Source organism: Heloderma suspectum, chromosome 2 (assembly GCF_057233095.1).
Source record: "Heloderma suspectum isolate Gila_16-S chromosome 2, 16-S_ref, whole genome shotgun sequence".
NCBI classification, from domain to species: Eukaryota; Metazoa; Chordata; class Lepidosauria; order Squamata; family Helodermatidae; genus Heloderma; species Heloderma suspectum.
The window spans coordinates 339279305-339295531 of NC_139459.1; the positions used below are offsets into that span (position 1 = coordinate 339279305).

Sequence of the window (16227 nt, forward strand, 5' to 3'; positions counted from 1 at the left end):
TTTTTATGGGGTAGAGTAGTGGTCCATTTGAGAGTAGGAAGCTCATCTGCACTTGGCTCTTGCTGCTCATCTCATCAGCCTTAGGCAGGAAACACAGGAAACTCCCTCATCCAGAGTCAGACCCGTGGTCCATCTAGCTCAGGACTGTCTTCATTGACTGTCAGTGGTTGTCCAGAGTTTCGAAGAGGAGTCTTTTCCAGCCCTATCTGGAGATGCTGGGGGTTGAACCTGGGTCACAAAGAAGAAAAATGGGTTCTCAGTGTGCAAAAATCAATTTATGATAGGTAGCCCAACATGTTTCAGCCTTTTTCTTATTTTTAGGCCTCCTTCAGGGAGTAGAGAAAAAAGTCTGCAGAATTTTTTCACAGCAAAAGATTGTCTCTGTGTCAATCTACTGGTGACTCAGAAGACTGACACAGGAGACAAACTTTTGCTGTGAAAAATTCTGCAGACCTTTTTCTCTACCCCTGAAGAAGGCCTAAAAATAAGAAAATAAATAAGAAAAAGGCTGAAACGCTTTGGGCTTCCTATCATAGATTTATTTTTGCATCCTGAGAACCCATTTCTCTTCTTTGTGATCTACTTTCGATGCTCACCTCCTTCTGTTTCCCAGATTGAACCTGGGACCTTGTGCATGCAGAGTCTGTGCTCCACCACTGAGCGACAGCCCTTCATGCCTTTTCCCTCTCTGTTCACCAGCTACCTCCTTCAGACCCATTTTACCAGCAAAGCCTCTTTCACCCCACCGTACATCATCCTGCCTGAATGTCCATGGCTATCTGATTCTTCCCCATCCCATCTCCACTATTAATTTGTCAAGCACTAGCCTTTCATGCCTGCTCCTATCCACTTCCTAGTTTGCAGGTCCTTTGGGCAGGGACCACATCTCTGTACAGTGATGTACATCGCTGTGTTATGTACATTGCCTAGTGTACAATTTGGCTGGAAAATAAATGGCTGATTGGGAGCAGCTGCCTCAACCCCATTTCCCCTTGACTGCTGGTTTTGCTTTGAATTCTGAATTCAGCCAGGAGCATGTGCAGGTTAGGGACACAGTGCCATCTTTGTGACGGGATTTGTCTTCTCTCCATCACACCCACTCACAGTGTGAACCTGGTGTGGCCACCAAATTCCTCTACGAGCTTCTCTACAATGATCCCATCAAGATCATCCTTATGCCGGGCTGCAGCAGCGTTTCCACCCTGGTGGCTGAGGCTGCACGCATGTGGAATCTCATTGTGGTGAGCGCCTTTTACATCATGTGTTTGCTGTGCATAGTGATGGTGGGCATTATAGGGCAATTTGGTCTTAAATTGAACCAGGGTTCAGCCCAGCAACCTCTTTTGCAGCCCTGAAATATCTGAAGATAGTGCCTCTGAGCATGTGCAGAGTACATTTCTCTCAACACTGAGTTAACATGGTCCCCTGTCTCCCCACACATCTGAAATTGGGGGATAGGGTTTTCAAATAAACCTTCCAGAAAACCACAGTGTCTCAACTGCAGCATCTCTAGAAATCAGGGTGGGGGTGGGGAGGTGGAGCAGGCTCTTATATTTAAGGGTGGGAGCAGAATGTCTTTAGTGTCGCCGATCCAGATTTGTGAGCGTGTGTGAATGAATAGTGGGTGAGGAGCAGGTGGGAAATCTTGATCCCAAGGTCACCATTGGCGTCTCAGCCTTTTTCTTGCTCAGCCATGCCTCTGTTTTCTGCTTCCTTCCAGCTGTCCTACGGCTCCAGCTCTCCGGCGCTGTCCAACCGCCAGCGTTTCCCTACCTTCTTCCGCACACACCCTTCGGCCACACTGCACAACCCCACCCGTGTGCAGCTGTTCAAGAAGTGGAGCTGGACCAAGATTGCCACCATACAGCAGACCACAGAGGTGTTCACCTCGGTATGGAGCCCCAACCCTGAGCTGAAAGCACAACCATAATGTTTCAGACATTCTGTAACTTCCAGCAGGTCCCAGAGCACTGACCCCCAGACCCAACTCTGACTATAAGTGAGGGTGCCAGTCCTAACTCAGGAGCGGTTCACAAAGCTGAAAAATTGTCCTTGCAGTCTTTGTCTATAAAAGCCAGCCCCCAAAGTTCCATTGATTCTAATGCTGAACAAGGACAGGGCTGCTTTCCAAGGGGTTCCCATTAAGCTCTATGGTACCACAAAAATGGGCTGCAGTCTGTGACACAGTTAACAAACCAATCTACCTTATATTGTTGGTCCAGCTCACCCCAAGAGCTTATTTTGACTGGCAGTGGTTCTCCATGGTTTCAGGCAGAGGTTTTCCCCATCACCTGCTACCTGATGGTTTTAAGTGAAGATGCCGGGGATTGAACCTGGGACCTTCTGCATGTTCTGCCTCTGAGCAGCGGCCCTTCTCTTATACAGAGGGCTAAACCTGCCCCATGCCCCAGATATTGGAGTCCCGAAGCAGACATGGGCACCTTGTGGCCCTCCAGATGTGGTTGGCCTACAACTCCCATCATCCTTCACCATTGGCTATGCTGAAAGGGCTGACGAGAGTTGTTGGCCAAAACATCTGAAAGACCACAAGTTGTCCATCTCTGCCCCAAGGGAAGGAAACAGGTTTAGTCCTGACAGCTATACTGCCTTTGAGTGCAAACTGTAACTTTTTTTCCTATATAAGTGAATGGATGCTATTCATTCCTTTGGGGAAAGTAAAGTACGGTCCTTGGAGACATAGCTGCAGTGAAAGTAAAATCTTCCTTTCACCCGCTGGAAGTGTTGGGTGGACAGAGAGACACCTGATGCACATACAGTGGTTTATGAAATATACTAGCTCCCCCTCCATAAACACCCCAGCCTCTATAAAAAATGGCATTCTGCTAGTCACTAGTAAAGATTAACATTATCACTTCATTTCAGGGCATGCTTTCATGGTCATTTGGTTGAGTAGCTGATTTAAGCCCCTTCTCCAAATAACAGAATCTGCTCGGAACATGATGTCTGGCATAGCCTTCAACTTCCTGAGAATCTCAATACTGAACTGTTTCACAAAAGAGAAAAACAAAACAAAAGTATAATATCTCAAGTTGCTAGACCTCATGTTTCAGAGAAAAAGTTGCAATGGGCAAGCGGTGTTTCCTAAAGTCTGAGAAGAGAAAGGTGACCTTGAAGGAACTTCTAGTGGACAGGAAAGGGTTTACCAGTATGCATTTGCTCCCATTCCCTGCTCTACTCCTTACTGTTGTCCCTGTCCCTTTTCTTACTCTAATTCAACGTGCTGATATCTCCTCTCCTTCCTTGCTCTTTATCACCTGAATCCATATCAGAATGTTTCAAACCTGTGTGAGCCCAAATCTGTCTCACTGAATAAATTATGAATGCTAATTGATTCCATTTGTGTGCACTCTTTTGATTTGGAGATTTGAGTTTTCCCAGTATGTACATAGTTTTAAGACATTATTTGTCTACCTGAACAGATTCTGTGAATCTCCAAACTTCAGTAGGCTATCAAAGTATCCCTCTTTCACAGCATCAAGACCCTATCCCAGAAACTGAACTCACAACCTTAAGGTTAACCTTGTTCTCCATGATCAACCTAACCCTAAAACGCAATCCAAATTTAATGCCCTCTGTATAATCTTAATCCTCATTTGGGGACATGACATTACCTTCAGCTTTAACAATCGCCCCTTTGTCCTACACACAGGTGGACAACTTAAAATCCATGGGTTGTCCATGGTGCCTGAGCCTTCAGAATACTTGTTAGAATCTTGGAGTTTTCAGCTTTCTTTCGAAATAAGTTTCTAGTCCTTATCATGACTATGATATAACTGAAAATATTATACTTGATGAGTACGAACAATCATTACTGATTATATTTATTATGCGGACTGCCAATGTATATGGTGCTTTTGTCTCTGCCCCAGGGAACGTATAATCTGAACTTAGATAGCTGAGGGGAGAAGGAAGGGATGGGATAGAGAAGGTAATGGTAACAAGATAACGGGAGAAGGGAACAGAAGAAGAGGCACCAATGTCTCTAGACTGTGCTGACAGAAAGTATATTTCTGGCCCCTTTTTTCCTACTGAATCTTAATAAATGTCATGTAAGATCTCAACTGAACGCTATTTCTCTCGAAGACGCCCTAAGAAGAATTACTGCTTCAAGTTTCAGACAAGGAAAATTGCACGAAGGGCTCCGAGAAAGAAGTGGAGCATTCCCACCAGCTGTGTTCCAGTGTCCATCACATTTATGCAAATGTTACGCAAATGATGCAATTTTTGTCTGAACTGTGACAGGCAAATGGGCTGGAGCCTTTCTTGCCTCATTGTGGTACATTTCCCCTGGCTCCCTTAGAGCTGAGCAATTCTCCTTCTGCTGAAGCCTGTTCTCAGTCCTCAACCAGCGCTAATTAGAAAATTTGTGTGGCCACAGTTGATAAATGCAGAGTATAGCTGCTGACAGAAACATGTCATGGTTCTTGCTGAATTGTGAGAATCTTAATTTTATTTATATACTTATGTGTGTACGTCTGTGTGTGTGTGTGTGCGCGCGCGCGCATGCACAACATAGGGTTAGGCACCTTTAGTTCCAAAGTAACTAAAGGTGCCTAACCATTCATGTTAAAAAAAACAGTTGAAAAACTGGCCATTTTATTTTGCAGGAGAAGCGGCTGCAGGACTCCAATCTGAACATACTTGTTAACCTGGATTGGGACCCTTTGGCCATTGGTTTCAATGGACTTGTAACTAATGACCTTAAGGGTGCTTACGTTTGTGTTAGGTTATGACCCAGTGTGAGGGAGGGACGGCTGGGCACGACTTGAACCTCAGTAAGGGGAAATGGCATCTTCACATTCAACTTTTCCTCCATAGACTCCTATCTCTCTTTCATTGGATCATTACAGAACTTCTTCCTCCTTGAGCTCCTGCTTCCTCTGTCTTTTATAGGTAGCTCCCCAGCCATGCTTGTTTCCTGATTTGTTCATGAGTAGGCCTTTGCCTAACAAGCAGGCTATTACTCAGGGGAGTAAATAGCACCATTAGGAGCGAAAATTGCTGCTTCTTTTTTGCGGGGGGGGGGGGGAGAAGGGATTCTTAGTAAGAAAGCAGCGCAGGAAAGAAAGGGTTAAAAACCCTCCCGCCCCACGGAAGCCCTGACTGGATTGGGGGGTGAGGTTGCTGTTTCTAAAAAAAAAAATGTGAGAGCGACAGAGAAGCCACTTGTAAGCAAGTGCTTCAAAAGGTGTGCTTAACATAACATGTAGTTTGATGGTAAGATAAACCAAATTCTGTGACCCAATCGTCATCTATATTTTGCTTATTTTGAACAGTTTAGGGCACAATCCTATGGAGCCTCTGGGCTCGGAGGCTTACGGCTATCCAATGCAGAGCGGGAGGAGCAGTGGAGGTGATTTTTACCTCCGCACTCCTCCCACTGTGCATGTTAGCTAGATGGGCTTTTCCGCCCATTTACCTGGGGCTCTGTGGAGCAGGAGGGAACGAGGTTGGGGAGGCCTGGGCTTACTTTGTGAGCCAGCCTCCCCAGTTCCCTCCACCCCCACTGGCATGCCCCTTTCCATCCTTTCTGCAGTTACAGTGCCGTTCTCCCTGCACCGGCTGCAAGAAGGAGAGGGAGGGGTCAGGGAGCTCACATTCTGAGGTCAGAGTGCTGCCTCCAACCTCAGATCCAGGAATATGGCCCCCCAGACTCTGTCTAGGGGCCATAAGATTCCTTCTTTGGTTTGATTTTGCTTCCCACAGCAAGAGGCAAGGGGTTATGCAGAGCCCTTTCCAGTAAAACAAAAAGTTTCTGAGATTTTACCAGGTATTCCCCAACAGCCATAGTGGCTAGAAGCTTGATAAAAATGTAAAACCTGAGCTTCTCAAGAAACTGTGTTTTCTTCTGGATACCAAATGCTATGCTTTTGCAGTGAGGTTGTAGAAGCACAGAATACATGCATTACTGGATGTTTTAAAACCCTTAACTATCCCCTTAATTCAGTAGTACTCTTTAAGCTGAAGCATTGCCCCCAAGCCCTATTTCTTTGTTGTCACAATGCCTCCTTCTGTATTCCCACAGACTTTGGATGATCTAGAGGAGCGTGTCAAAGAAGCTGGCATTGAGATCACTTTCCGCCAGAGCTTCTTCTCTGACCCCGCTGTGCCTGTCAAGAATCTCAAGGTGACAGAAGTGTGCTTGGCTGTGAATGGTTGAGGGTTGTGTGCGCCACCTGCAGCTTTAGGTGTAACATCCCGTAGAGACCGTCTTCTCCCTTGTGATGATTACAGTCTCTAGGACCTACCTTCCAAGTTATACTATCTCTGCATCAGGTTCAGAAGCAAGGGCACAAAAAGAGGTGTTTGTGTGCTGACCCCTCCCAATTGCATAGGAAGCTACTTTATATACCAAGTCAGACAATTTGCCATCTAGCCCACTACGTCTTCCTCAACTGGCAGCAGCTCTCAATGTCCCCAGTAGAATCTTTCCCATTACCTGGAGATGCCAGGGATTGAACTTGGGACTTTCCACATATGAAGCATGAGCTCTGCCCAGCTCTAAATTGAGTCCTGGCTCTTTGCTAAGTAAATACAGGGATGTGTACTGTAGTGTAGTAAATTTGGCAGGAAAATGGTCAAGCAGCGTTTTACCAGACACAGGGTTTTTTCCAGAGCAAGGTCTGAGCTGCAGTCAAGGTCAAAAGCCAGGAGAACAATCAAGTAAAATCTCTTTGGGATGGCATGATGTCTTGGAGGTTCCTTGGAGAGTCTTTATGTTGTCGTTGTTGTTATTGTAATATTAAACATATGCATTGCTTTCCACTGCAGGAAGCAGCCCTGAAGCAACTTACACACACAAATGCAAAAATCCATAATTAATATAACAGAAAAAAGCAACCAATATAAACCGTCGTCAGCACATTAATACAAATAAAAATAAGCAACATAAAAACATAATCTAAAAACAATACAATATGAAAAGTGTTCATCCACAATACACAATATCATCCCTCCCGCCCACTCACAGCCTAGAATGAACACCACAAAGTAGCCCACAACAGCTGGCCCATAACTAATGTCCAAATGGCTAGGAAAATCAGAAAAGGCATTTCACTCCCATAATACACTTTTCTTTTTTTGGAATTCAAAACATGGCTGCCTGTATGATATGCTAATGGAAAACATTTGCGTAGTGCAGAAAAGATGACCATGTCAGCTTAGCCCTCTCCTTCCTCTGGCATTCCAGGGGTTACTTGAAAAAACAGATTGAAGGGTGTCTAGTTACTCCAGCTACTTTATCAGGAATAAATCCCCCCTAAAATACAAACAGAAATCATAGTTACCACCACTTACTGGGTAAAAGAGCAGTGAAGCTCATGCATTATGCCAGAGGGCTAGTTACTTTGGTTGAGAGATCTAAAGTCAGGGCCAGAAATATTGGAACAAGGATAACTGTTTTGGCAGTTGGCCTCTGTACACCACCACACTGAAGTTGAAAGGAAACACACCCAGATGGGAGCGAAGTCAGGACTTTCAGCTGTAATTCAAGGGTTTGACAAAGGTGGGGCACTAACCATTCAGGAAGTACAGCCAGTGGCATACACACACACCCATCGTTGGTGGCTCATAAGTAATGGAACGAATGGCTGACAAGCAGCTGCATGGCCAGGTGTGGCCTGTTTCCTGGGTACCCCATGACCAATCAAGCAGATAAAAGGCCTGGAGGTGGTTCTGAGTGTTACATTTGCATTTGGTAGCTGTTCACTGGAACTCCCAACATGAGGTCCAAAGAGGTGTCCATGCGAGTGAAGGAGGCCATCATTAGGCTGAGGAAACAAAATAAACCCATCAGAGAAATAGCAAAAACAGTGGGAGTGGCCAATACAACAGTTTGGGACATCCTGAAAAAGAAGGAATTAACTGGCAAGCTCAGCAACAGCAAAAGGCCTGGCAGACCATGGAAGACAACTAAAGTGGATGACCGCAGAATTCTGCTCATGGTGAAGAGGAACCCTTTCACAACATCTAGCCAAGCCAAGAATGCTCTTGAGGAGGTAGGCATGTTATTGTCAACATCTACAGTCAAGAGATGGCTTTATGAATGTAAATACGGAGGCTTCACAGCAACGTGCAAACCACTGGTAACACTCAAGAAGAGACAGGCCAGATTAGCCTTTGCAAGCAAACACCTAAAAAAGCCTGCCCAGTTCTGGAATAAGATTCTTTGGACTGATGAAACCAAGATTAATTTGTACCAGAATGATGGGAAGAGAAAAGTATGGAGAAGGAAAGGAACAGCTCATGACCCAAAGCATACCACATCATCTGCCAAACATGGTGGAGGCAGTGTTATGGCATGGGCATGTATGGCTGCCAATGGAACCGGGTCACTGGTGTTTATTGATGACCTGACTGCTGATAGAAGCAGCAGGATGAATTCTGAAGTATATAGGGCTATACTTTCTGCTCAGATTCAGCCGAATGCTGCCAAACTGATAGGACGCCGCTTCATATTGCAGATGGATAATGACCCAAAACACAGCAAAAGCTACCCAAGAGTTTCTGAATGCAACGAAGTGGGATGTTCTTCAATGGCCAAGTCAGTCACATGATCTCAACCCAATAGAGCATGCTTTTCACTTACTGAAGACAAGACTGAAGGCAGAACGACCCACAAACAAGCAGCAGCTGAAGGCAGCTGCAGTAAAGGCCTGGCAAAGCATCTCGAGGGGGGAAACGCAGCATTTGGTCATGTCCATGGGTTCCAGACTTCAGGCAGTCATTGACTGCAAAGGATTTTGATCCAGGTATTAAAGGTGATCCTTCAGTTTGAAATGATGTTGGTTTGTTCCATTACTTATGGGCCACCAACGATGGGTGTGTGTGCATGCCACTGACTGTACTTCCTGAATGGTTATTGCCCCACCTTTGTCAAACCCTTGAATTACAGCTGAAAGTCCTGACTTCGCTCCCATCTGGGTGTGTTTCCTTTCAACTTCAATGTGGTGGTGTACAGAGGTCAACTGCCAAAACGGGTATCCTTGTTCCAATATTTCTGGCTCTGACTGTATCTGGGATTCTGAGTGAAACTCTGCCAGCTTCCGATCTCTAACCACTCAAGCCCCCTAGAGGGTTAGCGTATGCTTTCTTAGTAACTTGGCTGTGAGGGGCAAGGTGAGATCTGGGGTGAGATAAGTTTAATTAGAATTCATAGATCAGAACACACAGGTTTATTTAAGCAATTAACATACACGGAGTACACACAAATGCAGTGAAGGAAATAAAAAGGACAAAATCGCTCTGGCTTCTAGATGATATCATAGGCAGGGAGACCGAAGCTTACCCAGCTACAGATGCATAGTAAAAGGCAGCAGTTTTTAGTCAAACAGTGAAGTCTGTCTCTGCTGCCTTGGCAGAAGATACAGCGTGGAATCCAGAGGTTGTCGTTTCTGCTGACTTCAGACTCCTAATAAAAGGCTATGTATTCATAGGAAACGCAGCTGTGAAACTGATGCGAGGGCCCATAGAAATGGAGACAAGCTGGCCCATTCATCTACAGCCTTACAGAGGCTTATATGTAACTCTGATGACATAGCACATAATAGTTCTAACTCTCTGCAATAGCTGGTCCTTGGAGTTCAGAGTTTAGCCACTCGAGGCTGGGGATGTGTTGGTGAAGTTTTGCAAGAGTTTTTCCGTTTCTCTGAGCTTTTGAGGCATTTCTAAATATGGTGCATATGTATATGTAGAGGACAGCTGCCCACAAATGTGTCAAGCCCCCTTTGTGAGATATTTGCATGAAGGGGGTATCACACAGAAGGGGCAACAGGACTGCACCTCTGGCCCCATCCCTAATGACATGCGACTCTCCAGGCCTGCCTCCCGCCATCCACACACTGGGGATGGATGTCTGTAGAGGGGAAGCCAATCCATTTAGGCTTCTCTGCAATCAGCAACCTCCATCATGCAGGGTTCCTAATTGGCGTAGGCTTCCCCTATGCAGGCATCCACGTGCAACACTTGGATGATGTGGGTGAGGTGGTGGGCCAGGGAAAACCCGGTGTTGAGGCAGTGCTAGCAGCACTACCCCTGCACATGTCACATGTGTGGTGTTGCATGAGCAGCTTAAGGCTTTAGGGGCTTTGTGTGGGTCTGTTGAAGTTTTGTCCCTGTGGCCCAGTTTATATGTTGCCATCTGACAGCACAACCTAGCATGTTTGCTTGAAAGTAAGCTCCAATTCAAAGGGCAGATTTTAACTCCTAAAGCTCTAAAAGTCTGGGGCCAGGTTCTTTGAAGGGCCACCTGTACCCACATGACTGACTGCGCCCATGACTTGAGATTGGTGTCAGAGGCTTTGTTCACTGGCCCCCCATAAGATCAATTTGATGGGCAAGGCTTTCTCAATAGTGGTCTCTAATCTGTGGAGCTCCCTCCCAAGAAATGCACAGCTGGCCCCTTCACTCATGTTGTTCAAGAAGGCTTTGGAGACCTATTTATGCCAAGTGATGCAATTGTATTGTACATGCAGCTGATTCATTTCTTGTGCTGCTGGCTGAATCATATTTTAAAGTATTGTTTATCTTTGGATTTTTGGAATTTTAAAGTCTTCGTATGATGTATCATTGGGATTTCATGTTTATATTGTTGTCCGTGGCCTTGAGGGGACTTTCTCCAGGAAGGTGGCCTATAAATATGTAAGGTAAACAAACAAATAATTCAGTGGGGCTTACTCCCAAGTGAGTGTGCATAGGATTGCCTCCTTAATGAGGGATCAGCTGTGATCCATTGCCCTACATCCTGGCGGCCTCTGCTAACCCCTGTAAAAGGGAGCCAGGCTCCACCTCTGTCTGCAGCCAGTATCCAAGCAGCAGCGGATGGAGAAGTCAGCTTTCAGCACTTGCCTGGTCTGTCTTGCCCTGTGTTCCCAGCCAGGAAAGATCGGCAGGTGCCACTGCCACACACCCGCTGCGGGCCTTGCTGTCTGCTGAGAAAAAGAGGCAGCCGCTGAAATTCAGTGCCTGGCTTGTTCTGGTGGCAGCTGCCGTGCCCTGAACTGACAGATGGGCAGATCCCCGTCCTCCTGACAGCTTCTGCTCCAGGGAGAGCTGATGCCACCAGAATGAATGAGCCAGATACTGCAGCTACATACATACATACATACATACATACATACATACATATATATATATATATATATGCAGGGCACATTTGCAACAAGTGTCCAGCAGCAGCACTCAGAATACAACTCGCTTTCATCCATGTGAGAGTATCTGCATTCATTCCTGCGGGCCAAAATAAGAGCTTCATGCGGGGACGTCGTCCAGGTGGTGCAAAACCTGCCTCTCGCTGCAGGCGCTGTGCCATCGGCTCCCCACTGATCAGGACCCTGTGGGTCTGGGGCACATAGGCGTTGTGCCCCTCTCCCCACAGGGGAACAGCCATAGCAGCTGGCATTTTCTATGTTAATAATCGCAACATCAGAAAACCAGGCTCGGCATGGTTTATTAATCATTAATAGAACAGCATTACAGATTCATCGGCACTAGCGCTGCAAAAAAAAAACAAGAGGCAGTGTGCATATCTCCCCAAGTGCCTCGTCTCCTTCAGGCGTGCAGAATTCATAGCTGGGCTCTTCTGACAACAATATGTGCCAATCTGATTAGCTGCAGGTTCAGGACAAACAAAAGCAAGTACTTCTTTAGCACAATTAGGAATTCACTACCACAGTATATGTTGACTGACACCACTAGCTTAGGTGGCTTTTTAAAAGGTTCAGACAAATTCAAATTAGGCACAATATCTAAATGGAATTTCCGTAATTGGAGGGAGTATACCTCGATCTGACTGGAACATGGAATGGGCATCACATTCAGGATCTGCTTGTGAGCTTCCAGAGGTATCCAAGAATTGCCTCCGTTGGAAACATAATGCTGGTTCAGATTGACCCTTTGTCTGATTGAACAAGGCAGTTCTTGCATCCTCCTGAACCTGGTGCCCTCCAGATGGGTTGGACTACAATTCCCATTGTCCTTAGCTAGCATGGCCATTGATCCAGCAAGGCAATTCTTGTAGCCTTCCTCAATTCTTTTAGCCTTCCCTGTGCTGGCTGGGAATTATGGGACTTGTACCCCAACCCAACTGGAGGACACCAGGCTGCATGGTTTTGTTTCTGCAATCTATGAGAAATTCCTTTGCCATATTTTTTCCCACTTGTTAGGTCATTACATTGCTGTGGTGTCAAGGAATCAATATATTAGCAGGTGTTTATGTTTATCAGTGTATGGATCAACATAATGGAAGAGAAGCAAGGAATTCTGGGAGCCACGTTAAGTATAGCCTGTTCTCCCTAGAAACACATTTCTATTTACACATTCAGGCCAATAGAAAGCAGAAAACATGTTGTCAATGGAACAGCTTTGTAACCATTTATGCATTTAGATACATTCCAGGTTTATAGCATGCAGGTGTGATACCTCCTGCCCCCAGTATGTATGGAAACAGATTGATAGTAGCATGGCTTGCATGTAAGAAACCTGACTATAAGTACACTCAAGCATGTATGCTTGTGGTATACCCTAGGAAACATCTCTTATTTTTTTTTGGTAGATGGGTAGTGATTTAAGTTTTGCAGCTGGGTTATGGGATGGTCACTCACTGATGTTTCATGTAATCTAAGCCGGCAAGTGTGTGCATTTGGGAATGTGTGGGAGAGAACAGATGTGGGGATACATGCCCATGCACTTTTCAGGGGGTTGGGAGGGAGAGCATTTGTGTGTTTTCACTGTATGTGGTACAGAAGTGAGTCTGATTAAGCAGCTCTCTAGCCTCTATATGGTAGTAATGATATTGATATATATATATATATATATATATATATATATATATATATATATATATATGGGACAGTAAGAGGAAGAGGACAGTAAGAGGCTATAAATTTAAACAGGTGTGCATTTCAGAAACGTGTGTATGTGCGCTCGGTAAACTACATGCTCACACATCTGTGATTAATATTTGATTGTACTTGTCTCTGTGGGAATGTCTTCTGGCCATCTGATCCCATTTCCCTCCCTACAGCGCCAGGATGCGCGCATCATCGTTGGGCTCTTTTATGAGACTGAGGCACGAAAGGTCTTCTGTGAGGTGGGTGCTCAGAGGTGGAGTTTCCTCTGGGAGTACCAGAGACTGCAGGGAGAGTGCTGTCTTAATTCCATCCCATCAGTGGCCCTAGAGGGCATGGCAGGCATGATGATGCTACTAGAATGGCTCCCCTGCTGGCAAGTCCTTCTCTAGGGTTGCCATCCATACCTAGCTCAGTTGTCCTCTAGCACTTAGTACGTGTCAGAGGCCCCTAGTCCTCACACACACACACACACACACACACACAGAGCAGCGTGAAAGCCCATTTCCCAGTGGTGTGATCCCACACTGCTGGGATCGGTGTGTGTGTGTGTGTGTGTGAGAATGAAACTGCCTTGTGGGTGGGGCCGATAGTGCAGTCCTTTCCTACTTGGTAATCCTCCCCACAGGGTGCAAATCAAATGAGAAAGAGAGATGATTGGCCCTGTCCACATGGTTATTTAATGCTCATACATTCAGCAAAAGTGTGGGGTCTTACGATCATGAAAGGGCCTCCACACTACATTGTGTTTGTGGGAGGGGGGCTTATGTCAGAGAAGGTAAGCAATGGACAGAGGTTGAATCAGTGGAGGCTGGTGGCTCTGATTTCGGTGGGGCTTTGAATCCACTCTGAGTTTTGGTCAGAACCAGCCAGAACTGTAAAGAGGCTATCCAAGGTATTAAACCTACTTTAGGGGTGAGGTGCAGTACTTTGGATAGCTCTTTCAGAGTTCTGGCTAGTTCTGACCGAAATCCAGAATGTATTCACAGCCCCACTGAAATCAGAGCCACCAACCTCCACTGGGTTGAATGTATGAACAGAGGCGATGGTGTTATGAAGAATATAAATGTGTATTGAGAAGGGGGAGAGATAGCTAGGGAGCAGGGATAGTAGATAAGGTGTGGACAGGGAAGTCAGATAGATGGGTGAGTTTGCATGAAATAATGTATAAATGGAAGCGTGTGTACAGTGTGCAAGGATGGCCTTCTGTGGAGTAGAGGAAGGCAGAGGGGATCACAGATTTTTCATTTAAAGTCGGAGTGGGAGACAAAAGCTCACAAAAGGAGCAAGTGTACAACCAGTGTGGCATGGAAAAGGTTAAGCCTCAAGGGCCTAACTATGCCCTGCATGCAAATGTACAGTCAGGGCCAGAAATATTGGAACAAGGATAACTGTTTTGGCAGTTGGCCTCTGTACACCACCGCATAGAAGTTGACAGGAAACATGCCCAGATGGGAGCGAAGTCAGGACTTGCAGCTGTAATTCAAGGGGTTTGACAAAAGTGGGGCACTAACCATTCAGGAAGTACAGCCAGTGGCATACACACACACCCATCGTTGGTGGCTCATAAGTAATGGAACGAATGGCTGACAAGGAGCTGCATGGCCAGGTGGGGCCTGTTTCCTGGGTACCCCATGACCAATCAAGCAGATAAAAGGCCTGGAGGTGGTTCTGAGTGTTACATTTGCATTTGGTAGCTGTTCACTGGAACCCCCAACATGAGGTCCAAAGAGGTGTCCATGTGAGTGAAGGAGGCCATCATTAGGCTGAAGAAACAACATAAACCCATCAGAGAGATAGCAAAAACTGTGGGAGTGGCCAACACAACAGTTTGGGACATCCTGAAAAAGAAGGAATTAACTGGCAAGCTCAGCAACAGCAAAAGGCCTGGCAGACCATGGAAGACAACTAAAGTGGATGACCGCAGAATTCTGCTCATGGTGAAGAGGAACCCTTTCACAACATCTAGCCAGGTCAAGAACACTCTTGAGGAGGTAGGCATGTCATTGTCAACATCTACAGTCAAGCATGCTTTTCATGCTTTTCACTTACTGAAGACAAGACTGAAGGCAGAAAGACCCACAAACAAGCAGCAGCTGAAGGCAGCTGCAGTGAAGGCCTGGCAAAGCATCTCAAGGGAGGAAACTCAGCTTTGGGTCATGTCCATGGTTCCAGACTTCAGGCAGTCATTGACTGCAAAGGATTTTGATCCAGGTATTAAAGGCAATCCTTCAGTTTGAAATTATGTTGGTTTGTTCCATTACTTATGAGCCACCAACGACGGGTGTGTGTGTATGCCACTGGCTGTACTTCCTGAGTGGTTAATTTCCCACTTTTGTCAACCCCCTTGAATTACAGCTGAAAGTCCTGACTTCGCTCCCATCTGGGTGTGTTTCCTTTCAACTTCAATGTGGTGGTGTACGGAGGCCACCTGCCAAAACAGTTATCCTTGTTCCAATATTTCTGGCCCTGACTGTAGGTAACAAAACCCTGCAGAGAGAGAGAGAATGATGACAAACAGGTTTGGGAAGGGGCAATTTGGACAGTGGGGAGTGGGGGGGGTGTGTCCAAAAACATCACTGAAATAAATGGAAGTTTGGTGATTTATATAGCTAGAGAAGTATATGTGTACTGGGGTCTGAGGGGAGTAACAGACTAGTATATGCTAAGGAACAACATGTGGGATGGGAGACCAGATATGCAGTAGAAGAATCTATAGCTGAACAGAGTATGAATCTAAGGACAGAGAGGCAGGCACACCAGCTGGCTTGCCCTATTTGTTGGTTAACCTTCTTTTTCCTCTTTTCTGGCACTGGGGACAGGTATACAAGGAGCGCTTGTTTGGGAAGAAATACGTGTGGTTCCTGATTGGCTGGTATGCTGATAACTGGTTCCGCATCAAGGATGCGAATATTAACTGCACGGAGGAGGAGATGAGGGAGGCAGTGGAGGGGCACATCACCACGGAGATTGTCATGTTGAATCCAGAGAACACCCGGAGCATCTCCAATATGGTGAGGAAGAGCCACAAAGGGCAAAGGACTTAGGAACACTGGACAGAGAGAGAGCTTGTCAGGCCTTGCAGACCTGTCTGGAAGTCATACTCTCTGGTTTGGAAACCTTCACGCTCCAGGCTGGTTGTACTTGCTTGGCGATAACGGAAATGCACTCTGCTTGTGTATTGTTGCGTTTCCCTAGGGCAAAAGGGGCCACTGCATGGTCATTTGGGAAGCCGCTTTCTCTTAATATTTGCACCAGCTGCACTGGTTGCCCTGTTGCCTCCCAGCCCGATTCAAGTTGCTGGTTTTAACCTTGTATGACCTGGGGCCTTCATACCCCTCCGTATGAGCCCACTCACCAG

At 46.1% G+C, this 16227-nt stretch overlaps 1 protein-coding gene across 1 annotated transcript in view; it reads left to right on the forward strand.

The window, feature by feature from the left end:
• Positions 1 to 16227, forward strand: part of GABBR1 (gamma-aminobutyric acid type B receptor subunit 1) — a 72842-nt gene that overhangs the window by 28704 nt on the left and 27911 nt on the right. Inside the window, exons 6-10 of the mRNA XM_084829846.1 lie at positions 1107 to 1241; positions 1721 to 1891; positions 6047 to 6148; positions 13043 to 13108; positions 15689 to 15880. Of these exons, the coding sequence (XP_084685972.1) occupies positions 1107 to 1241; positions 1721 to 1891; positions 6047 to 6148; positions 13043 to 13108; positions 15689 to 15880 (666 nt within the window). The remainder of the gene's footprint in view (positions 1 to 1106; positions 1242 to 1720; positions 1892 to 6046; positions 6149 to 13042; positions 13109 to 15688; positions 15881 to 16227) is intronic.